The sequence below is a fragment of the Panthera uncia genome, chromosome C2, assembly GCF_023721935.1.
Source record: "Panthera uncia isolate 11264 chromosome C2, Puncia_PCG_1.0, whole genome shotgun sequence".
NCBI classification, from domain to species: domain Eukaryota; kingdom Metazoa; phylum Chordata; class Mammalia; order Carnivora; family Felidae; genus Panthera; species Panthera uncia.
This window is the reverse complement of record NC_064810.1, coordinates 81,697,636-81,721,113: the sequence shown is the minus strand read 5'-3', so window position 1 is coordinate 81,721,113 and position 23,478 is coordinate 81,697,636. Positions and strand designations below refer to the sequence as shown.

At 42.4% G+C, this 23,478-nt stretch overlaps 1 protein-coding gene and 1 pseudogene across 1 annotated transcript in view; one reads left to right on the top strand and one right to left on the bottom strand.

Annotated features, from left to right (window-relative positions):
- The window catches only part of KLHL6 (kelch like family member 6), a 61,408-nt gene extending 52,185 nt beyond the window's left edge, over window positions 1-9,223 (bottom strand). The window contains exon 1 of the mRNA XM_049628507.1: window positions 8,861-9,223. Coding sequence (XP_049484464.1) covers window positions 8,861-9,153 — 293 coding nt within the window. The 5' untranslated portion in view covers window positions 9,154-9,223. The remainder of the gene's footprint in view (window positions 1-8,860) is intronic.
- A 4,063-nt stretch (window positions 9,224-13,286) lies between these two features.
- LOC125922284 (uncharacterized) lies at window positions 13,287-13,390 on the top strand (annotated as a pseudogene).
- The last annotated feature ends 10,088 nt before the right edge of the window (window positions 13,391-23,478 follow it).

Sequence of the window (23,478 nt, the reverse complement as noted above, 5' to 3'; positions counted from 1 at the left end):
TGGACTTTCTAGTCTTGAGTGAAAGAAGACCCACATGCCCTAGACACCAGGGGTGGAGATGACAGAGATGATATTTTATTAAAAATTCAAAGGACCTACATGCACTTCTGCCTTGAGGCAGCAATTCCTGCCGAGTACCTTCCAATCCTAAAAAAAAAAAAAAAAAAAAAAAAAATGGTCTGCAGGAGTCTCTATGTAGGCATAGCACATTTGTGTCCAGATGGTCATGTGAGTAACCTGCTGAATCCACAACATTCTGAAGCATTCTGGATTTTTAACTGATCCTTCAAATCTTTCCTATAATGACCACGCTTTATCATCCTTCCCTTTTTTAAAGTTATGCAATAGCCTCCCAACTCTGTGAGGACTTCCTGCTCTGACCAGGATGCTGCCTATCAGTGACTGAACCTTCAGGAGGAATGTCAAGTTTTTATGGATATCAAATATGTAGTAGGTGTCTGCTGAATGTCAGCCATTGCAATGGTGTCAAGGACCCTCCCATAGCTCACATTCCCAGCCAGTTTCTAGACCATGCATGATGGATGATGCTTACATGCCACACAGTCTCACATGTATACCAGAGCCACTCAAAGTCTGAAGGGAGAAGAGAAGTAAAAGTGCAAAATAATTGTCCTCTTGCCTGTAAGATCTCAGGATCATTATCTCTGATGCCTATGAGACAGGAATCATGGAATTCTCTAATATCTGTATATTTTTCATGATACCTTAACCCTTACTCTGCACCTAATGCAGGACAGGCACATAGTAGCTGTATATAATGGATCCTTGTCAGTTTTTGGTTGCCCAGCATCTGAAACCCTCCCGAGGTATGGCAAATTCTCCCTCTAAATGAAATGTGGTGTGTGGCAGAAGCACTTCCTGATCCAGAAGCTGCAAAGGCCCAAGGCACACTTTCCCAACTTCTGTCACAGCTATTGCATTAACATGCGTAACTCAGCTTTGACCAATTAGATAAACTTACCCCAGGCTAGGAACTGGGAGCTGGAAATGCAAAGAAGCAGAGACAGAGGAGAACCAATTCTGGTGGAAGCAGCAGCCTCCAGTTTCCAGGAATTGCAAGGGAGACAGTGCCAGTGGCCAGAGCTGTGCTAGCCTTGGCCTCCAGGATCCTGCAACAGCAGGGGAATTCTCCCCAGATGGGTTCTGGGTGGCTTTAAGCTGTGGTCCTGGCCACGACCTGGCCTCCCTGGCTCCTGTCTGTTTTCGGAGTTTGGCCTTCTGAGGGATTCTGTGAGTTACCTACATAAATCTTCAAAAAAGCCAGTTGATTGCTCTTCCTTAGAATGAAGAAATCTGACTTGTTATCATGCATAAAATGTTTAGGCAAAAAAATTCATAAATGATCTATTTTATTACATGTATTTCACAAACTTTACTGGGATGGATAGACACAAATCAGTAGCTTCACTGTGTTGTATAACAGCACTGAACCTCAGAGAGGCCAAGCAATTTCTCCAAGATTTACACAGCCAGTAAGTGGCAGGGTATAGACTCAAATGCCAGTGACAAGGTTCTAAGATGGTGTTCTTTCCATTATACCAAGCAGTTACTGGTTCCTGCCCCAATGATGTCCTACAGGTCCTTGAGGCCCTATGCTTTCAAAGCATACTGTCTCTTCACCTCACATCCTGACCTACTTCCTTATTTCTTATTTAATCCTTTGACCCAGACTGGTGCCCTAAGGCATGCTGAGTCTTCAATGCTATGGGGATCTGTCAGCTCAGCCCCCAGATGCAAATTGGCTTGAATGTTCCCATAGTGTTCTGCCTGTGTGTGTGTGTACGTGCACATGGAGGCAATAACTTTTACACTTTCTCCTCACCTACAGCTTACATAGACTATACTAGTGTATGGTAGAGAGGGAAAGTTAATAGTCTTGCACAGTTAATGTCCCAACAGCCACATTTCTGCCTGATAGAAAGGTCTGCTCTCAGTTTGGATCCCAATGGGGAAACCATTCTTGCTATCAAAGTGAGTTCCCTGGAGGGTGAAATGGAGACAATGCTATCCACTAGTTGTTACCTAATTGTTGATATTGTGGAAATCCAGCAAAGTTCCTGGCATGCAGTAAATACTCAAAAAATATTGTCCTTTCCAGATCCCAAACTGCAGAAATACTTATTCCAAATATGTTTATCACCACAGCATTTATAAAAACAAAAATATTAGAAGTAACCTATATTCACAATGAATGATTTTCATATTATGCATCTATTAAAAATGGTAGCTAAATAAATAAATAAGAGTTATGAAAACTATAGGGGAAAGATTATAATGAAACAAGATGCAAAGCAAGATGCAAAAGTGTATCTAAACTAATTTTACAAGTATGTAAAATATTCATATGAAACAAAGTAGAATAATAACACCTAAACGAAAACAAACTTTATCAGAAAAGTCCCATAATCCCCGTCCCCAAAATCTTGCAGTCAGATGTGCTCTGACATTCAGAATTGTTTGAATATTACCATATCTTGAATATTATATAGCACCGCCAGCATTCCTATATCCAGAGCACTAGTACTCCAGCAATGAATATATGCATAATGGAATAAACAGACTCCAAGTAGCCTCTTCTCAGTTCAGGACAGATGTCTCCATCAGACATGTGCAGCTCAAGTCACAAATTTGTCTGCCAAATAAGTTCTAAAAACCTTCTCATTTATCAGCACTTGGGGGATTTTAGAATTGCTGATAAGAAATTATAGACCTATAGTACTTAAGTATTTTTTTAATGCTTACTTATTTTTGAGAGACAGAGGGAGTCAGAGTGCGAGCAGGAGAGCGGCAGAGAGAGGGGGAGACACAGAATCCAAAGCAGGCTCCTGGCTCTGAGCTGACAGCACAGAGCCCGACGCAGGGCTTGACCCCACAAACCAAGAGATCATGACCTGAGCCAAAGTCGAATGCTCAACTGACTGAGCCATCCAGGTGTCCTGGTCTATAGTATTTAAATATTAACCACCACATTGATTCTACTCAACGAACAAGACTAAAAGCATAAAATGCAGGACCCAATGCTCGAAGTACAGTCACCAGTTCACTTGATCAGGCATACCCACTGTGGCAACAGCAATACTCAATGTTTTCACCATTAGCAAGATTTCTAATCCAGACCCAGATGGCCTTAACTCATTCTTGTTTTCCTTAGCACTTACTCTCTCACCTGTGCTTGCCGGCTCCCTTGTAGACCCCTTACACCATTATGCAGAAAAAGCAAAGGATTATAACCTCTACACGTGGTTTAAGAGTAGCCTCTCAGGGCGCCTGGGTGGCTCAGTCGGTTGAGCGTCTGACTTCGGCTCAGGTCACGAGCTCACAGTTCGTGAGTTCAAGCCCCATGTCAGGCTCTGTGCTGACGGCTCGGAGCTTGGAGCCTGCTTTGGATTCTGTGTCTTCCTCTCTCTCTGACCCTCCCCCGCTCATGCTCTGTCTCTCTCTTAAAAATAAAAAAATATTAAAAGAAAAAAAGGGTAGCCTCTCACCCTACTTGCTGCCATACAGTAATTAGTTAATATATAATAATAATATTAATAGATTGGGCCCAGAATGCCATTCCCATTCCTGACCTGTGCTTGATTTTTGTAGCCAGTGGTCAAAATCCCCTCATCATGGACTCAGGGAACCAGACCCAAAGACCAGGGTACTGAGGTACAAGCAGGAGCCAAGGTCCAGGCAGATTTGGGGCAGCAGCAGCAACAAAGGAGCTTGCTATCGACTCAGCCTCAGCCCGGAAGCTCTTTTATTCATATGGGAAGGCCAGTCATCTGGTAGGACTATGAGGAGCCTGATGATCCCTCCCTACATCACCACTCCTTCCCTCAGCCACCCCTGAAATCGCAACACGATTGCCCTCAGGGGTCAGCCTCACCTATGGAGTGTGCCATATCTGCAATGATTTGTTCCCTGCCCCCCCAAAATGGCGAGAGCCACTGGTTTAGATGGAGATCCTATGGGAGGTGGGTTCAGCATGTAGGATGCACAACCAGTTCCAAAGACTTTGATTTGGGGATGTCCAAAGGCATAACACAAATGGCAGCTTTCTTAGTGGTCTTTTTTTTTTTTTTTTAATTTTTTGTAAATGTTTTTATTTATTTTTGAGACAGAGAGAGACAGAGCATGAACGGGGGAGGGTCAGAGAGAGAGGGAGACACAGAATCTGAAGCAGGCTCCAGGCTCTGAGCTGCCAGCACAGAGCCCGACACAGGGCTTGAACTCGAACACTGCGAGATCATGACCTGAGCCAAAGTCGGACACTCAACTGACTGAGCCACCCAGGCGCCCCTTAGTGGTCTTTTAAAACACACTACTAGTTTTATAACATTTTAAAAAACAATTACTATGAATATTAAATTATGCTTTCCTTGATTTTCCTGCTAGGATAATATTCAGACACCTTGACATTTGGCTGTTGACATTTAATGTATGTCACGAGCTACTTTTTCAGCTTTATTCTCCCTTGCGCTTTTCTCAGCCTCAACTCTATGTATTTTCCCAACTTCCTCATTCCACTCAAGACTTCTAAATAGGCCCCCAAAGGGAACTACATTGTCTGAGTTACTAATATAGTCCCTGTTTATAGCCACCATGGTTATATATGCAGGTAGACAATAGCTGGGCAGCAGGTCCAGAGAACATGTGTAAAATGATGTCAGTGAGGAAGATTCTGGGGGAAAATGGAACTGGTAGATTCTTTGATGCACTAGACCACATGAAAGATCATGGTGAGAAGATGTGAGCAAAAGATAGTCCCACAACTAAGCAAATGGAAAAAACAATGAATTATTAACTTTAGGAAAGACAAAAAGCTTTACATGAAACAAAATGTAATCATTTCACACAACTTGGTTCAACAAGAAAAATGTTTTCATGAACATCATGCAAATTCTTAATACAAACTTATCCAGGAAAAATGTGAAAACATTATACTGAGAGAGTGTAGTAAAGGTCAGTGTATGGTAAGGGAGCTAGGAGTAAGTGCTAAGTCCTTATCAGACATACTAGGAAATCAGTAAATGATGTCTAATGTTGAGAAATCAAGAAAGAGTAGCATAAGCATATTTTGAAGAAATATAAATATAATACCAGAAGAAACAGCTAAACATAAAAAATGGTGACTTTTGGTGAACAATACTGAAGGGTAGAAGAGGTGAAGAGGAATTTTTGTTTTTTCATTATAAGTCTTTAAATACTATTTGACTCTTCGTTAACTATCTGCATGCAGTACTTTGATAAAAATAAATTTTAATTTTAAAAAATATATATCTGAAAATTTGGTGTATGTGGGTGGTTCATTCGGTTAAGCAACAGACTTCTTGATTTCAGCTCAGGACATGATCTCACGGTTCATGAGTTCAAGCCCCACATCAGACTCTGTGCTGAGCATGGAGCCTGCTTGGGATTCTCTCTCTCCGCCTGTCTCTACCTGTCACCTGCTCACACATGCACTCCCTGTCTCTTGCTGTCTCTCCCTCAAAATAAATAAATAAACATTTAATATATATATATATATATATATATATATATATATATGTGAAAATTTGAAAGGCCGTGAAGAGACAGTTCACAGAAAAGAACTACAGACAATCCTTAAACATACAAAAAGACGTTTGAGCTTATTCAAAATGAGAGAAATGCAAATTAAAACAAAACTGAGATACTGTTTCTCATCTGTCATACTGGGAAAAATCCCAAAGTTGGAAGCCATCCTCTTTCGGCAAGCCTGTCAGGAGTTCAAAATGACTGAACCCCTATAAAGGCAGATCTGGCATATATATCCACTTAAACTGCAGATGCATTTCTGCTTAACTCAGCAAACCCTCTTCTAGAAATGCACCCCCAGGTATTCCTGCACACATATAAAAATGACATATGTATAAGGTTATTCATTACAACATTGTTGTATGGCAAAAGATTAGAAACGAGGGGCGCCTGGGTGGCTCAGTTCGTTAAGTGTCCGACTTCAGCTCAGGTCACGATCTCACCGTCTGTGAGTTCGAGCCCCGCGTCGGGCTCTGGGCTGACGGCTCAGAGCCTGGAACCTGCTTCCAATTCTGTGTCTCCCTCTCTCTCTGCCCCTCCCCCGCTCACACTCTGTCTCTCTCTGTCTCAAAAATAAAATAAACGTTAAAAAAAAATAAAAAAATAAAAAGATTAGAAACGATCCAAATGTCTGTCAACAGGGGACTGGTTAAATAAACTGTGGTTTAGTCACTCCATGGAAAATATTTATGTTCTCAATGAATAAAGAAAAAGTGTACAAAATTTAATTGCCAGCTTGCAGGCCCTCCAAAGCAAAGAGGGCTGTGTCAGAAGCCTCTCAGACAGAGTAGGCTCTCTGCCCTTCCTAAGTATGAGCATAAGAGGAACTTGGCTCCCTAGCCCTTTCAAAACCTTAGAAACTAAGCAAAACGGGTGGTGAGGCAATGTCAGACTTCATGTCAGTCCTAAGTCCAAATCCCACTTGGTCACTTTATTCACCGAGACACTCCGGGCTTTCATTCCTCATCTGTAAGTGGGGATAAAATTCCCTACCTCGCAGGGCTGCCGTGGGATGGTGTATGGGACACAGGTGGCACAGAGCTTTACTCTCACTAAGTGCTCAACAACAGAAGTTATTATTAATAGCAGTTAATAGCAATACCGGAAAAAAGAATTCTGTCTCCAAGACTGTGTTCATTATAGGAGAAAAGTCATCCTGGAAATACCAAGATAAGAATCAAAAGTTGCTGCTCTGAAGAAAAGAAGGAATTTCCCTACGTGACCAGGCAGTTTTGGAAGAGAGTCTTCAACCATAGGCACACAGGCACACTGTGTGGGTGCCTCCAGCATCTCATGGCCACCACCACCTTTGAGGGCTGGTACACACTTTCCCTAAGTATCCTACATCAGCAGGGTGGGAAGGACCTGGGCCTAAACACCTTCCATTTAGGATGAGAAACCCAAGGACCAGAGGAATCATGATGTGCTTGAGAGCACACAGCCAGCGGTCCTGTTCCATAGGCAGGCTGAGCCACTAACTAAATTGCTAATCAGGCATACATTTGTATGACTGCCATTTTCCAGTGATTCAAAAGAGAATCAATAAATCTAAAAATGGGTACTAAGTACATTGAGCTAAGTTGACTTTCATTCACTTCTGAAAGTGGTTGTTGATCAATGTGAAAGATACAACCAATACCGGTGGGGTGAGAAATGTTTATCTGTATCATCCCAACTTTATGGCTGTACCTACATGTTACCTGTTATATACTTCCTCTGGAATGGAGCCCCAAATTTAGTGGCAATTTGTATTGCAGTAAAAACAAGGATTTCTAGAATGTGCCCAATCCCTACTCCAGCAATGATTACATTTGTAATGTTGGATTTCCATTTCCTCATCTGTGAAAGGGGACATCAGCCACCTCACCGCAGTGCTGCAAAATAAAATCAGATACTATGTCTGTCTGGCACATGGCTGGCGCTACTTCCCACAAACCCAGGTGTCCCCTTGCCTTGTTTACATAGGGGACCTAATCAATCCCACAACAATCCATTGACACTGCTCTCTGAATTCCAAGTAAAAATTTCCCTCTAAGCATCTCAGAAAAAGTAAAAAGATAAAATACTTTTCATGATGTTTACATAGATAAATAGTTTTTAATTTCCTCAGAACCAAGAGTTAAGAAGAATCTCATTAAAAGGAATTCTAGAGGCGCCTGGGTGGCTCAGTCGGTTGAGCAACCAACTTTGGCTCAGGTCATGATCTCTCAGTTCGTGGGTTCGAGCCCCATGTCGGGTTCTGTGCTGACAGCTTGGAGCCTGGAGCCTTTGGATTCTGTGTCCCTTTCTCTTTCTGTCTCTCCCCCACGCGCACTCTGTCTCTCTCTCTCAACAATAAATGAATATTAATAAATAAATAAATTAGCTTTAAAAAAAAAGAAATTCTAAATCTACTTCTTTTTCAAGTTCCCCAGATACCTTCTTCATCACCATTTCTCTTTGGGACTGTTTCCCACCATGTCTACATTGATCTGGAGATCTCTGGATCCAGCCCTCCTCACTGGTTCCTGATTTTCCCACATTCCTATCCCAGGCATTTGCTCATGGTAACCAATAAATGATTCTAAGCTGAACCAAACAGAATGAAGTGAAGATTTTCAACAAACACATACTGAGCATCCACTATACCCTAGGCACTGTGTAAGACCCTTTCCCTCTCATATTTAATTATCACAACAATCCAGAGAGGTAATCATCATTATCCCCAATGTACAGATAACAAAACAGAAACTCAGAGCATGAAGTGACTTGCCTCAAGTCTCACTGTCAGGAAGGGAAGAGAGGGATGGAACCCAGGTCTCAGAGTGTGTTACATTTGGGAGCCTCTCCCTGCTAAAGCACCTTTGTTACTACGTTCTTTTCCAATCCACCCTCTGCATAACCAGATGCCCCTAATTTTCAGCAAGTCATTTGATAACTCCAAAAGAGGGGCCACAACATTGGTGAAGAAAGACAACATCATGTTTCCAACACACTAGTCAGACCAAGCGGGAAAAAAATCCCCATGACTTCAGTAATTTTCCATCCTCTGAAATAATGACACATATACAGAAGATTCACCATAAACATAAACATTGCTTTCAAATGACACCAATCTCTCTTTTAATATACCTTAAACAAATCTAAAATCTAAGGCTTAATAGCTTCCTTTCTTGTATCTGGAATAGACACATGAACCTAAATAGATACACAAAACGTACATGCAACAACAGTCAACTAGTTAGATTGGGCTATCACATCAATACCGATTTTCCTTACAACCTGCACCCAATCTGACTGCAATCCTAGGCATGCTGACCTGAAATAGTTGCTGGCCGCGGCAAGGACCACGCGGTGGCAGGAGAATTCCTGAATGTCCACACACAAGATGACATCTGTCAGAGCATTTTCCACGCGGAGGGTATCCAGGCCATTCTGCAGAATTAAGGAGAGTCCCGTGTCATCGAATTTTACCTTATCCCCATTTAAGATTTCTACCAGGTCTCCTCTTTTCTGGGAGGCCTCATCCGTAGAAGGTGCCAGCGGCCCTTCCAAACTCTTCTCTACCACGTCGCCCATGGTCCAGGCGCCCCCCTGTCCTGCCATAAACATCCAGACTGAAGGAGCGCCCAAGTTTCAGGCAGGTCACATTGCAGAAGTTGAGCGGATTTCCTGTGCAGAGCCCTCCACTTATCACCAGCTGTCACACACACACAACAGGAAGTCTCGTACTTTCTCATCCTGTTACTACAAACGCCAGTAACTTCTATTCTTCTTCTTTTTGTGAGTCAACAAAAGGTTGGAAATTACTTAGAAGAGGTGTGTATAAAGGGGCTCCAGAGGAGAAGGGGTGGCTTCCCAGAGTCTGCTATTAGTGCTGTGAGCTATTTTGGTCCATCTCCCCCTCATATCCGTGAGCAGGAAGCTTCTGATTCTGGTTATTACATTCATACCTCTGGTGCTTTTATAATGCAAGTTGTCAATGATAGGATGTGCAGGGAACATTCTACATTCTTCCCCCTCCCTCTTCTCAGGAGTGTGAGACCCCATGATAAGCCCCCACACAGTCCCTTGGGAACTTTGGAAAACCCACTTATCGCTGGCATTCTTGTTTATATCAGCATTGCACATGTTCTGTCTTTGTCTTCCTCCCTGCTCAGGGGAAAACAATGTCATTGCAAATATTAATGTTCCCCCCTACCAAGAAAGTCTATTGTTTCAGATATGTCTCTGTGGACAGAGAACAAATGATCTCCAGAAACTCCATCCCCAGGGTCTTCTCTCTTAGAAGACTAATCAGAGTAGGTCAACACCAGATTACCCTAGCAAGTCTCAAATTGGCCTAATCTCACTCAGCATCTATTGGCCATGCATCTAGTGGTACACCATGAAGCATCTTCATTACCTCTGCAGGTCTCTATTAAGTGATAATAATCATCTTTTAATAAACTCCCACTATATTATAGACTAGAGAAGTTAATTCACTCTAATGTATTCTAACCTTTATAAGAATCCAGTGGGGCAGATATGATTGTCCTCATTTTACAGAGAAGGAAACTGAAGCTCTGCCCAAGTGAGTGGCAGGACCCAGATCTGTTTGGCTTCAAAGCCCGTTTCCTCCACCACCATCAGGCTACCCAGAGCTGTAATATCATGTTGATCCTGACCCCCGCATCTCCCACAGAAGGAATGGTAGGGCTTGCTTGCCATGGTTGCACCAGTCCACAATACCTAACCAAAGTGGTCTCTGTTGTCTGGCTCCTGCTTTCATGTACAGACAACACTAGTGTGTTGGTCTGACTGTACTTTCTAGCAGTGGGGAACACTGGCTGTCCCCTTGATCAACAGGGAGTCCCAATCCATTCTCTGCCCTGGTCAGTGGTGACTGAGCCTCCTCCACGGGTCCCAGTTCTGCCTCAGCTCTTCCTCTCTTCCATAGATACTTATTCCTAAGGTCAAGGTCTTTCATATCTCCCCTCCCACCAGACTTGTGCTTTATCCAGAGCTCTGTCAATCAAGATGCTTTGGCTTCAACAACAGAATAGTCCATCAAAAGTGGTTTAAACAGGGGTGCCTGGGTGGCTCGGTTGGTTAAGGGTCAACTTCAGCTCAGGTCATGATCTCACAGTTCATGAGTTCGAGCCCCACATCAGGCCCTCTGCTGTCAGCGCAGAGCCCACTTCGGACCCTCGTCTCCCTCTCTCTCTGTACCTCCCCTGCTCTCTGTCTCTCTCTCTCAAAAATAAATAAGCATTAGAAAAAAATTTTTAAGTGGTTTAAACAATATAAGTCTCATACTATAAGAAGGCAAATGTATGCAGTCTCAGGTTAATCCAGAAGCTCAGTGATGTCATCAATGACACAGAATTTTTCCATTTTCCCACTCTGTCACATTCTCAGTGTGACGGAGATGCCCCCTTATGATCACATAATAGCTGCCACAATACTAACCAGTCCAAAAGCAGGAAGAAGGGAAGTCCTCTTCTCCTTCATCTCTTTCTTTTTACCACAAAGAAAATATTTCCTAAAATCCCCATTAAGCTTCTCCTGGGTCACTAGACTACCTGAGATCTAACTCTAGGAAATACAAATGGAATAACATGATTGGCTTGCACCAAACATGATTCATCTGCTGGCTCCAGTCCCCTTTCCCCAAGATCAAGGAGTAGATACCTGATAGCCAAACAAAATCAGGGTCTGTTAGCAGAGAGGAGAGGGAAGGGCTGGTACATAGTTGACCTCCTGTGCCCATCACAGGGACGAACACACCTTGACTCTTCCTGCAGGCCTCAACTGGGAGGAACTCAGCACTTTCATCCCCATGACTCCAACCACCACCTCTGGTAGAGCTGAGGACAACACATGACCCAATCTCTCTCATGAAATCTTGTCCCCCAGAACCTCTCAAAGTATGAACAACCCTGGCCATATTCAGCTCCACTCCAACTCCCCCTCAAATAAAACGAAATAAGAATAAAATTCAATTCTCCATTCATGATGGATCCTGTTCACCAATCTCCCTTATTATTTTTCACATACCTTCCAAGTCCACCCACCCCATTCCCTTGACATAAGCATATAACTGTTACCTTTTCCCCAACCCCACATTTTCCTAGTAGGGATGTATTCACAGACTTGTACTGTAGGTGTGGTAATACCTACAATTAGATTTAGTGCAAACGTAAAAAACACAACCAGTTTGGCATCCATGTCAACCTGGATATGCTCTGAGATTTAGCATTAACCGACAAATATTCTTTATAGATATTCTTTATAGCCACAAAATGTACAAGCCACTGGCAAAAGCTTTAATACTGGGCAAATAATCTAATTATATCTTATTAGGCTAGTTAGTTGGCTTTATAATGCTTATAAGGAATAGATTCTGTCTCCATACAAATGGGTAGCTTCACTCAATGGAAATCTCTATTCCTAAAACCACAGATTTCCCCTTCTGACCCCAGTCAACTTTCTTCTCTAACACAACTTATCATGATAGAAACAAGTGTTAAGTCAGCTACAAAGGAAAAGCCACTGTTCTGTCATGTTAACTTAATGCTACTAAAGGTCTCATTTATAGAGTATCGACTATGCTTCAAGAACTATGAGAGTCATTTTATGAACTCTGATGAGCTTAATCTTCCCACCAATCCAGTGTAGTTAAGTTTTATGATCTCCATTTTGGAGACATGGAGACAGGTAAGATCACATAATTAATATCTTGTCCATAGCCCCTCAGTACATCCTGGAGGTCACCCACAGAAAGTTCCCAGAAGCACACCAATAGCAACACTGTGCCTGAGAGAGTTTTCCAGCTACAAGAGCATGTGGGCTCACCAGAGGTGCCCCCAGACTGACCTGCAACTGAAGGCCAGAAGTTGGTAGATAAAAACGCTAGCTTCCTTGTCTCTTCATGGGACACTACTGAAGTGCATTCTACACTGTCTATCATAAGACTCTCAGAGCACTGAGCTCTAGTTGCTCATAGTAGTAACCCATTCATCCTCTCACTTCCCCACCCTATCACTGTGCTTCTCAAATAAACTACCTGTAGCCAGTCCTTGTCTAATATCTACTTTGTGGTGAAGACAAATTAAGACACATAGCTACTGAATGCCAGAACTGAGATTTGAACTCAGGTCTGGCTGATTCTAAAGCCCAACGTTTTCACCTTCCACTGTTCCCCAATGACCCGGTAGAATCATAATCTCCAACAGAGGCTTTCCCAGAAACACTCCAGTGTAACTGTGACTTTGATTGATCAAAGTTAGAGGACCCCACCTTCCAGTCCCCTGACCTGAGAGTCTCTCTCCACCAACCCCACCAATGTCCAATCAGTTCTATCTCCTGCTGTCTGCTGCTGCACCTCAATCAATGCTCAAGCACCTAACTCATCACTGACAGAAGGACTTCACAAAGTCAATTGAGACCGTGTTTACCTTTTTAGGAAATAGTCACAACTGCAATGGCACCAAAGCACCACAAGCTACGCCTGCAGTGCTCTGGGCCTCTGCCTGCCATATTTTCAGGGCCACACTTCCTTGAACATCACCACTGCCAACAACCCACTGCTTCTGCTGCTGTATCCCAGAGAAGGGGAAGACCCCTTTTTTCCTTTTCTGAGCAAAGAGCACTGGTATACCGGGCTGAAGGAAGATTCAATAAAAAACATGCCTCAGAAGTTAGAGATGGTGTATTGCCCCTGGGAGCTTTAGGGACTTATTTCCTCCTGAAGCCATTTGCTTATCACTTCTCAGGCCTTTTGGCTAAGATCAAGTGTAGTATCTGAAGCCACTCACTTATATATATTCCAACGTAGAAAAGCAAAAGTAGAGACTGCTCACCCCCTCCCCAGAGAGGATCTGTTTACATTCCAGAATAAAGGTTTCTCTCTCAGGAGGAGGAGGAGGAGGAAATGGCCTCACATGCCACCTGTGCTATCCATATAAGCTGAGTCTTACAGTTTCAGTGCTCACCTCCCGTGGTGCAACCCCACTGCACATTATCTAAAGAGATAGGGATGCAGGGAATTGGTAAGAAGATGATCTGTGAGTAATAAATGATCTTTTCTCTGATTCAGAGACCTCATATTTCCTGTCAGAAGAAAAAACTGAAATATATACACACATACACATTTAACATGAGTTCATTTTCACTTGATTTCTCCAGGATGAACAGCAGAGTGAACAAAGAAATATTTGCTTCAGGGTCTAAATGCTACCAAGGGAGACCTGGACTTCATACTTTCCTTGCTGCCTGCAAAATGCCTATTTATCCTTCAAGATAAATGTCTCTCTTGTCTTCCTAAAGCTTCCCCAACATACCTACATTTATCGCAAGCCTTGCGTGTGTGTTCATGCTTCTGCAGATGCACTAAAGCACTGTATTGTCATTAGTCTGGCTCACGGTCTGTCTCCCCTAGTAAGCTGTGAGCACACAAGTCAAGTCATTCTACATCCCAGAGTCTAGCACAAGCCCAGTTACATATGATTCAGTCAAGTAATATGGGGCGGATAGACAAATTTCATGGTTGGATGAAAGAATAATCAAAAACTGGAACAAGAGCTCTGCCTTGGTAGCCAGTGGCTCTCTTAAGAGGAGTTCCTGCATGGCTGAGGTAATGTGTGAGCTGACCCAGGAGGACAAGAAGAATTTGTGAGGAGAGAAAAAGGGGAGGGGAAAGGAAGAATGAACACACTCAGAGGTATAAAAGAACAAGGAGTATTTGGAGAACTACAAACCATTAGGTAGAACAAGAAGACAAGGTGTGTGAGGGGGTTGGGGTTGGAGAATGGGGTACAATAGTAAGAGAGCAAGCCAGTGAGCCATGCCCTCTGGCAGCAATGTGAAACTGGAGCATGCATCAGCATTACCTGGGCCCCAACCCCAGACTTTCTAATTAGGTGGATCAAGGGTGGTGTCTGAGAATTTGCATTTCTAACAAGCCACAAGTAGTGCTGCTGCTGCTGGTCCTGGTCCCAGGTCTATTCCTTGAGAACCATTGTTATATGTGAATCTGTCAGAGGCTCTGTAGGTATTTAACAAAGGGAAAAAGAAGGGCTCTGATACAGGATTTGGAAGGCCATCAGGTGGAAGAAAGTAGAGGATGACTCCAGTGAATCAAGAAAGACCCAACAGAAAAGAGTTACAGGCAGGCCACTTGGGGTCCAATGTGAAGAATTCTCAAATCCTTAGCGTCATCCCCGGCTGGTCTACAACTGCTTCAAACAACAGATCATGAAATAAACCCAGATGATTATGTGACTCACACAACGTCAGCTAGTAATTAGCTGAAATGGGGCAAGAATTCAGGACTTGCAGCTCCTGAGCCAGTGCTTTATCCACCTCAGGCTCAAGGAGCACAATCAAGACTTTGTATGTTTGTGCTTGTAAGTGGGAGGTGACTGGAATGTCCACCTATGCCTCAAATAAGAGTAGCCTTACCTTCTGTTCTGTGATCTCCTTCTGGTTCCAGAGGACAGAGAACCTACAGCCTCTACTTCAGGTCAGGTTCACTTGTGCATCCCCAGCCTATGGGTGGTGCACCCCAGTCTCTGCCACTCCCATCCTGCAGACACTATGGCTTGGTCTCTCTCCTCCCTGCCTGATTCAAGGCTGCCCAAGGCCCCTAGCCCTTGCCCATCAGAGGCCTAGCCCTGGGCCCCTCAAGCCAACTCCTCTTGACAACCTGGTCCCAGCATAATAGTAACAAAAGATAAATGCTTTCATAAGAGAATAATGAGGGGCGCCTGGGTGGCTCAGTCGGTTGAGCGTCCGACTTCAGCTCAGGTCACAATCTCACGGTTTGTGAGTTCGAGCCCCGCATCAGGCTCTGGGCTGATGGCTCAGAGCCTGGAGCCTGCTTCCGATTCTGTGTCTCCCTCTCTCTGCCCCTCCCCCATTCATGCTCTGTCTCTCTCTGTCTCAAAAATAAATAAACATTAAAAAAATTAAAAAAAAAAAAAAGAGAGAGAATAATGAGCTGGGGGGCTGCAGGAGTCAGAAATGGGAAGTTGGAAGGTTACATGAGAAGGAACATAAGGCTGATCTAAGTGGGGAGCCCAGAAACCAAAATCTGAGTACAGGGCCAAGCCCAGAGCCAACTGTTTCATAATTTAAATCTGGAGGTGATTATTTTCAAAAGATCTGTGTGAAGGCTTCATTTTCTGTTATAAATGCCACATACAGCAAACACTTTCCATAGTCTAAATTTGTATGTTTTAGTCAACACAATGAAAGACTTGCCATATATTGGTTATAGTTTTCCCAAACTCTATTCAGAGCCACCTTGCCAGGTCCCTGAGCATCACTCTGGAGTATCCTTTGCAGACCTGAACTCAAGGAAGGCCAGGGGTTCCTGAGACCCCCACCAGGTGGTTCTAAGTAACCTCTTTCTGCAACAATGTCCACAAAATAGGGAGTCAAAATTTGGAAGTGACTTCTTGAAGGCAGCTGTGAGTCCAACCAAACCTGCTGCAAGCCCTAAGGGGGTGCCAGGGGCCAACAGCAAAAGTGAAGACTGACCCTCAACAAATGGCAAAATTGGAGAAGTTTGTCCTTAATATGCCAGCCTACATCCCATATATTTATATTTATTTTTTAATATTTTTTGTTACTTTTTTCTGATTATAAAACAATAATAAATCACCTTCTTGAAAACTTGGAAAGTTCAGGAAAAAAACTAAAGTTAACATTGGTGTGCTGGAATAGACTTTAACTAACTAGAGACAGTTGTGTCTATTTATTCCCAACTTCAGGTTAAGTGATACTATGTTGGTTGAAATTGGCCACAATAGGAGTATTTACATCATAGAAATTGGCAAGTGTTATAAACCAGAGGCTTTTTGTTTGTTTGTTTGTTTGTTTGTTTAAAATCCAGTTATTAAACATATACCACCTTCCCCTTTAGACTATTCAAGGTCCTGACGTGACCTTGAATCTGGACCACTCTCCAGCTCCAGTTAAGACTCTAATTATCAAATTTCAGAGAAATTCTGAATTTCTATATCCCTAAATCCCCCTTTCTCAAGGTAGCTTGATTGAGCCTCTCTGCTCCTTACAACCAAATGGGCTTGCTTAGACAGAAACAGAGCAATATCAGGATGTTCTTCTGTCTGACCCACACACTAACCACCATACCACCCTTCCTCCACAGACTCCAATGTGGGCCTCACCTCCAAGCACTCACTATGGAAACATCTACAGCCCAACTTGGTACCTTCTAGCTTCTACACCTGCCCTCATGGCAATTCCAGTTTTCTCAAAAAGAGAATTTCCCAAAAGACACTTATTTTTGAACCACTTATCTTCATGTACCTCTCACTCATTGCCCCATTATGGTTTTTTGTCCCAGTTTGCCTCTTGGCCAAATTTGCTCAAGATATTAAGAGGTTCTTTCTTTCTTTCTTTCTTTCTTTCTTTCTTTCTTCCTTCCTTCCTTTCTTTCTTTCCCCAAACCACCATATTCCAATAATTCACCAAAATGACTAACACAAAAGGAAAGAGGCACCCACTATGTGTTCTCCAAGCTTTTTAGAAAACATGGACTTGTTCCTTTGGCCACATACATCTGAATATAGAAGAAGGGCAATGTCGTAGACATTAAGGGAATAGCACTGCTCAAAAAGGAATGCCCCACAAATGTTCCCATGGCAAAACTGCAGGAGTCTACAATATTACCCAGCATACTTCTGGCGTTGATATAAACAAACAAGTTAGGGGCAAGATTCTTGCCAAGAGAATTAATGTATACATTGAGCAAATTAAGCATTCTAAGAGCCAAGATAGCTTCCTGAAATGTGTGAAGGGGTATGATCAGAAAAAGAAGAAAACTGAAAAGAAAAGTACTTGGGTTCAACTTGTCGGGGAGGAGGAAAATTTTATCCCTAGCCTGCTTGGTTCTTTTGGCTTGTGTAATAATTAAATTGGCACAAGGCAGATAAACAGGGGGGAAAAACAGATTTAATTCATATGTATGGAGATCCCACAGATATAAGAAGTAACCAAGGCAGGTAGCTTTTATACTTTTTAGACAAAGAAATAAATTTCTGATGAATTGATAAGACAAACTTAGGTTTGGTTATTAATTAGTGGAGAATCTAAACAGAGTTTGCTTACATAGCCTTCTTGGCCCTCAATTTCCAATCTCTGACTGTACGGATGTCTCTATACCTCTGGGTACAGGGAAGTTACCTTCCACATGATAGATTTATTTCCTGCTTTCTGGAGACAAAAGAAGGGTAGAGTGTTCCTCTCACACTGGCTGTTTCTTAAGTAACTTCAATTCAGAATAATCAATATGCCTCTGTAGCACATCTTAGTACAACCTTCCCGGAACCCTAACAAGCCAAAATGCCAGCCTGCTCCAACCAGAGAAGCACACTTTGTAAAAATCAACACAAAGGAACCTGAACTTCTAGGACCCATTCCTTATGAATTCATGGAGTAATAAGGTGTATAAATAAATAAATAAATAAATAAATAAATAAATCTCTGGACTGTTTTTAAAAAGGCAGTGGGGGGTATTAAGGGCTCTGGCAGCAGCCCTCAGGTTTGAAGTTTATGGAAGAATATCAGCCCTGGAAATAAGCTGGAGGAGTGAGGCAAGACTCCAGCCCTGACGGAATAGCAATACCAAACGTGGTACCCAGAGGACAAAGAACTAGAGATAGGCATAAGGTTAAAGTAAGGTCAGTTTATTGAAAGGATTTTAAGAACAGGTCAATGTCTCAGTATCTTTATCTGTACATTGGTGGTAGCAATAGTGTCCACCTCCAGGTGTTGTGGAAAAGGGGAAATGAATGAATATATGTGATTCCTTTAAAACAATGTCTGACATATATGAAGCCCTATGTAAGCATTAGTTATTATTATTCAAAACTTTCTTATAGGGGCGCCTGGGTGGCTCAGTTGGTTAAGCATCTGACTTCGGCTCAGGTCACGATCTCAGGGTTTCTGAGTGCGAGCCCCACGTCGGGCTCTATGCTGACAGCTCGGAGCCTGGAGCCTGCTTTGGATTCTGTGTCTCCCTCTCTCTCTGCCCCTCCCCCACTTGTGCTCTGTCTCTCTCTGTCTATCAAAAATAAATAAACGTAAGAGGCGCCTGGGTGGCTGTCGGTTACATGTTCGACTTCGGCTCAGGTCATGATCTCGCGGTCCGTGAGTTCGAGCCCCGCGTCGGGCTCTGTGCTGACAGCTCAGAGCCTGGAGCCTGTTTCAGATTCTGTGTCTCCCTCTCTCTCTGACCCTCCCCTGTTCGTGCTGTATCTCTCTCTGTCTCAAAAATAAATAAACGTTAACAACAATTTTTTTTAAATAAATAAACGTAAAAAAACATTTTTTAAACCTTTCTATATAAAAGAAAGTATGTGTATTTCAGTCTAAATCTGGCTTCTGGCTTCAGACCAAAAACTTTTTCAGTACAATGACCTTTGTTAGTACCTACAGGCTATCTATTGTCCCCATGTTATCTTGGCTAATTTCCATATAGTCAGTGTAGAGAGGCCCATAGACCACCATCTCCCCAGGGAAATAAACATTCCCATCACTCCACCCTGTGCATCAGAAATATTGTTCTACCCAGAGTCACAACAATTCATAGAAGAATTTATCCATTGGGAAATTCTTCCCAGAAGTAACCCAGTCTAATCAGAGGCAATTTTAAAATATATTATTTCAATTATATTAATATATGTAATATATTAATATATGTTAATTACAAATACAGTTGACCCTTAAACAACATGGGGATCAGGAACACCAAACTCTGTGCAGTTGAAAATCTACATATAACTTTGACTACCACCGAAAACTTAACTAAGTAGACTACTGTTGACCAAAAACCTTACCAATAATATAAATCATTGAGGAGTGCATGGGTGGCTCAGTCTGTTAAACGTCTGACTCTTGGTTGTGGGTCAGGTCATGATCTCGTGGTTTGTGGGTCTGAGCCCAGCATCGGACTCTGCGCTCCCAATGCGGAGCTGCTTGGAATTCTCTCCCTCTCTCTGCCCCTCCCCTGCTCATGCTCTCATTCTCTCTCTCTCTCTCTGTTTCCCTCTCCCTCTCTCAAAATAAATAAATAAAGTTAAAAAAATAACATAGTTGATTAACACATTTTTCACATTATATGTATTATAATACGTATGTATTATACACTGTATTCTTACAATAAGGCAAGCTAGAGAAAAGGAAAGGTTATAAAGAAAATCATAGAGAGAAAATACATTTACAGCACTGTACTGTAAAAAATCTGCATGTAAGTGCACCCATGCAGTTCAAACCTGTGTTGTTCAAGGGTCAACTGTATATTAATACACTATAGATGACACTATTACTATAGAAAGCATCGTTTGTTAAGATGTTACTGGACTAAGTGCTCTGTATGCTTTGTGTCATCCTATTTCCTTTTATCCTGATGCCTTGATAAAATAGATTGTTTTCTCCTTTTTAAACCTGAGGAAACCAAGACTCCAAACTGAAGTTGGGCACTTTGTCCCAAGTTACACCGGCTGTATTAGGGAAGTCAAGTTATAGCATCTGATTTGCCCAGGCCATAATTTAATGGAAAATTCCTAGCCCAGAACGATGTTGCCCAGGAAGCCATTTAGGGTACTATGTGACTCTGCTACTCCCCTTTGCTATTTGGACTAGAGTGGGTGTACCCATCCAAAGGTATACATAGAGAGTGTAGATAGAGATTAGTTTAGGGACACAAAGAGCTGGCTCAAAAAAATCCAACAGGACAATTAGAGACACTCTCTCTAATTTGAAATATGAAACAGAGAGTTTGCCATTTGAGAGAATAAATAGGAGGTAAAAGGAAGCATAAAGAAATACCAGATGATAGAGTCAGAACCAAACTAAAGCCATTTTCAAGCCAACTACTGAAAAGCAGAAGAGATGCAGAAGGTAAGTAAGCAGAGAGAGCAGAAAGACCTGGAAGGTACGAAGAGAAGACTGAAGCCAACATGAAGAGAGAAGCTGAGACAGGTCACCCTGAAACTAGGTAGAAAGTCATAGGCTCCTGTTGCTGAAGCCTTGAGGCCACTCTGATCCTGAAACCACCCTCCAGCCCTAGTTAGGGCTCTGCTCTTGGGTTTTAGAGAGATTTCTGCCTAGATCGCACTTTTCTTGAAGTAACTTTATTGAAACTGTTCCTTACATCCAAAAGGACCTCAGTGGAACAGAAGCAGAGCAGTGCTGTAAAGCTCGTCTCTCTGATCCCACACATTAACGACTGTCCTATCTTTCTCCACAGACCAGAGATGTCTCCAGGTGCAGAGATGGGCCTTGAAAGAGGATCAGATGTCATAGCTGTGGCCAGTACTATTTCAGACCCTTTATCCATATCCAACTCTAAAGTAGACTTTCCAAATGAAGAATCACAGAATAAACTGGAAACAGCAAAAATTCCAAGGAGTGGGTTTTGTCAAAGAATAGTCCTCAAATGTTCACTTATTGCTGAGCAGGGGGAAAAACAGTAGATAGACTATGTTTCCATTTTTGCAAATATGAGTGTATATAGAAGACCAGAAGGAAAGGCATTTGCTTATTCTTCAAATGTTTAATGAGTATGTTCTAGGTGTTCAGGATACCATAGTGAGCAGATATTGTCACATTTCCCACCCTCAAGGAGCTCCCAGTCTAGTGAGGGAGGACCTACATTAAGAAACAAACACACATGTATGGAGTGTGGAATCACTATATTGCACTTCTGAGACTAATATTACACCGTACGTTAACTAACTGGAATTTATTTATTTTTTTAGTTTATTTTGAGAGAAAGAGACAGCATGAGCAGAGAAGGGGCAGAGAGAGGGAAAGAGAGAATCCCAAGCAAGCTCCACACTTTCAGCATAGAGCCCCACACGGGGCTTGATCCCATGAACCATGAGATCACGACCTAAGCTGAAATCCAGAGTTAGATGTTCAACCGACTGAGCCACCCAGGTGCCCCAACTAACTGGAATGTAAATAAAAGCTTAAATAACAAACAAAACACACACACACACACACACACACACACACACACACACACACACATTGCACATTCTAAATGATGTGATGGAGATGTGCTTGGTGGAGAACCTTTATCAGGGACAATTTGACCTGGTTAGGGAGGTCAGTGAAGGCTTCTCTGGTGACTGAGCTGTGATGGACGACTGTGCAGTACCTACATAAAGATCTGTCTCAGCAGGGACTACAGTGTGGGCAAAGCCCAGTGGTATGAGGGACTACAGCAAGTATAAGGAACTTAAAAAAGGCCATGTGGCTGAAGTAAAAAAAGCTGGGCAGAGAATGGTGTGGGATGGGGCTAGAGAGGTAATAGGGCCAGGTCATGCGGGGCATTATATGCCAGGGTCAGAAGTCTTTACTGCTGAGGGACTGGGGAAACAAGTGAGGGTGGGTATGGAAGATACCATCAAATTTTCACTTTGAAAATATTTGTCTCTGTATGGAGAACAAATTACGAGGGGCCAGCATGAGGCAGCTAGAAGAGAAAAGAACCAGTGTGGAATCGATTATAATCCACATGGCCTATGATGGCAGCATGGATGGGGGAGTAGTGCTGAGAATATAAACAAGTAAAGAATCTGAGGCATATAGAAAAATTAAAATCAATAGAATTTCACGTAGGATTGGATGTGGAATGTAAAGGAAAAAGAACTTTCAGAATGGCTGAGGTTTCTAGTGTGAACAGCTGGAAGACACCAACACTCTGATATGGGAAACATGTGCTAAGGGGAACAGGTTTGGGTGAGAGGAATATGAGTTTATTCTTGGTCATGCTGAATGTGGACTCTAGGACATTCAAGATGTGCTATCAAGTGAGATGTTTGATACAGAGTCTGGAGCTCAAAGGAGAAGCGTGGATTGGAGATAAAACTGATGTACTAAAACATGAAAAGTGGTTCTTTCTGGATGATAAGCTTTTGTATCTTTTGTTTTATTCTTTGTACTTTTCTGCATTTCTCATGTTTTTAGCAATGAAAAATAATTTTTTTCTAAACAGAGTTTTTAAAAAGAGTAAAATTTTCCCTGTGCTTGTAGCAAAGAGGAGTTCTCTACTTCTCATAACTGGCATTAGTAACCTCAACAGGAATGTCTCTAGAGTGAGGAAAGTCAAATTAATTTAACATTAATAACTCTTTGGCAATACCGTATTTCTTTTACATGGGTCTACAGAGATCTAGGCATCTTCCAAACTGTAACTTGTTGTCCTAATCAGATTTATACAACAGAAGGAGGTCCACTATGCAGATAGATGGTCGAGTTTGGTATTCAGGTGTCCCCCTGATAACTGAGGCATTTTAAGAAGTCCAATAAAAAGAAATATTTTGCCCCTCATACTGGAGATGAACCAACTGACAAGTAAAACAAAGAGTTAGGAGATGTGGGCCAAATACCTGTGTACTAGCTAAGCTGGGGAGACAAACTGTATAATCAACAGATTATCTACCTAGTTGTGGCAACACTGAAACAGAGCCAGCCCCCCACTCTCACCACCTTATCCCCAGAATTACAAAACACGTTAGAGTAGCCAGAAACCAAAGGAAGAGGAGAGGAAGACTCTGGATCGCGCACACACAGTTTCTACCTCCTCACTCCTCACTCGCCATTTTCCTTGAGGCAGAATGAGGGAGGGAGGATGTACGGATGGAGAAAAGCCAGGGGTGAAAGGCTAATACCAGAAGTGAGGTGCACTCACATTCACCAACACCCACTATGAGTTACTGTATTTAGCATCAGGTTTCTAAATCAAGCTCAATCATGTATAAGATACTATGCTATCCATGTGCATTTGGATAGAGTCTGAGTCCCTGGTGACTAGCAATAAGTCAACACCAGCTAATCTCTAGCAGAAATTGAATTTGTTAACACAATATTGGATGCATAATTCTTGTTTGGATCCTGGATTCAAATAGAAAAACAACA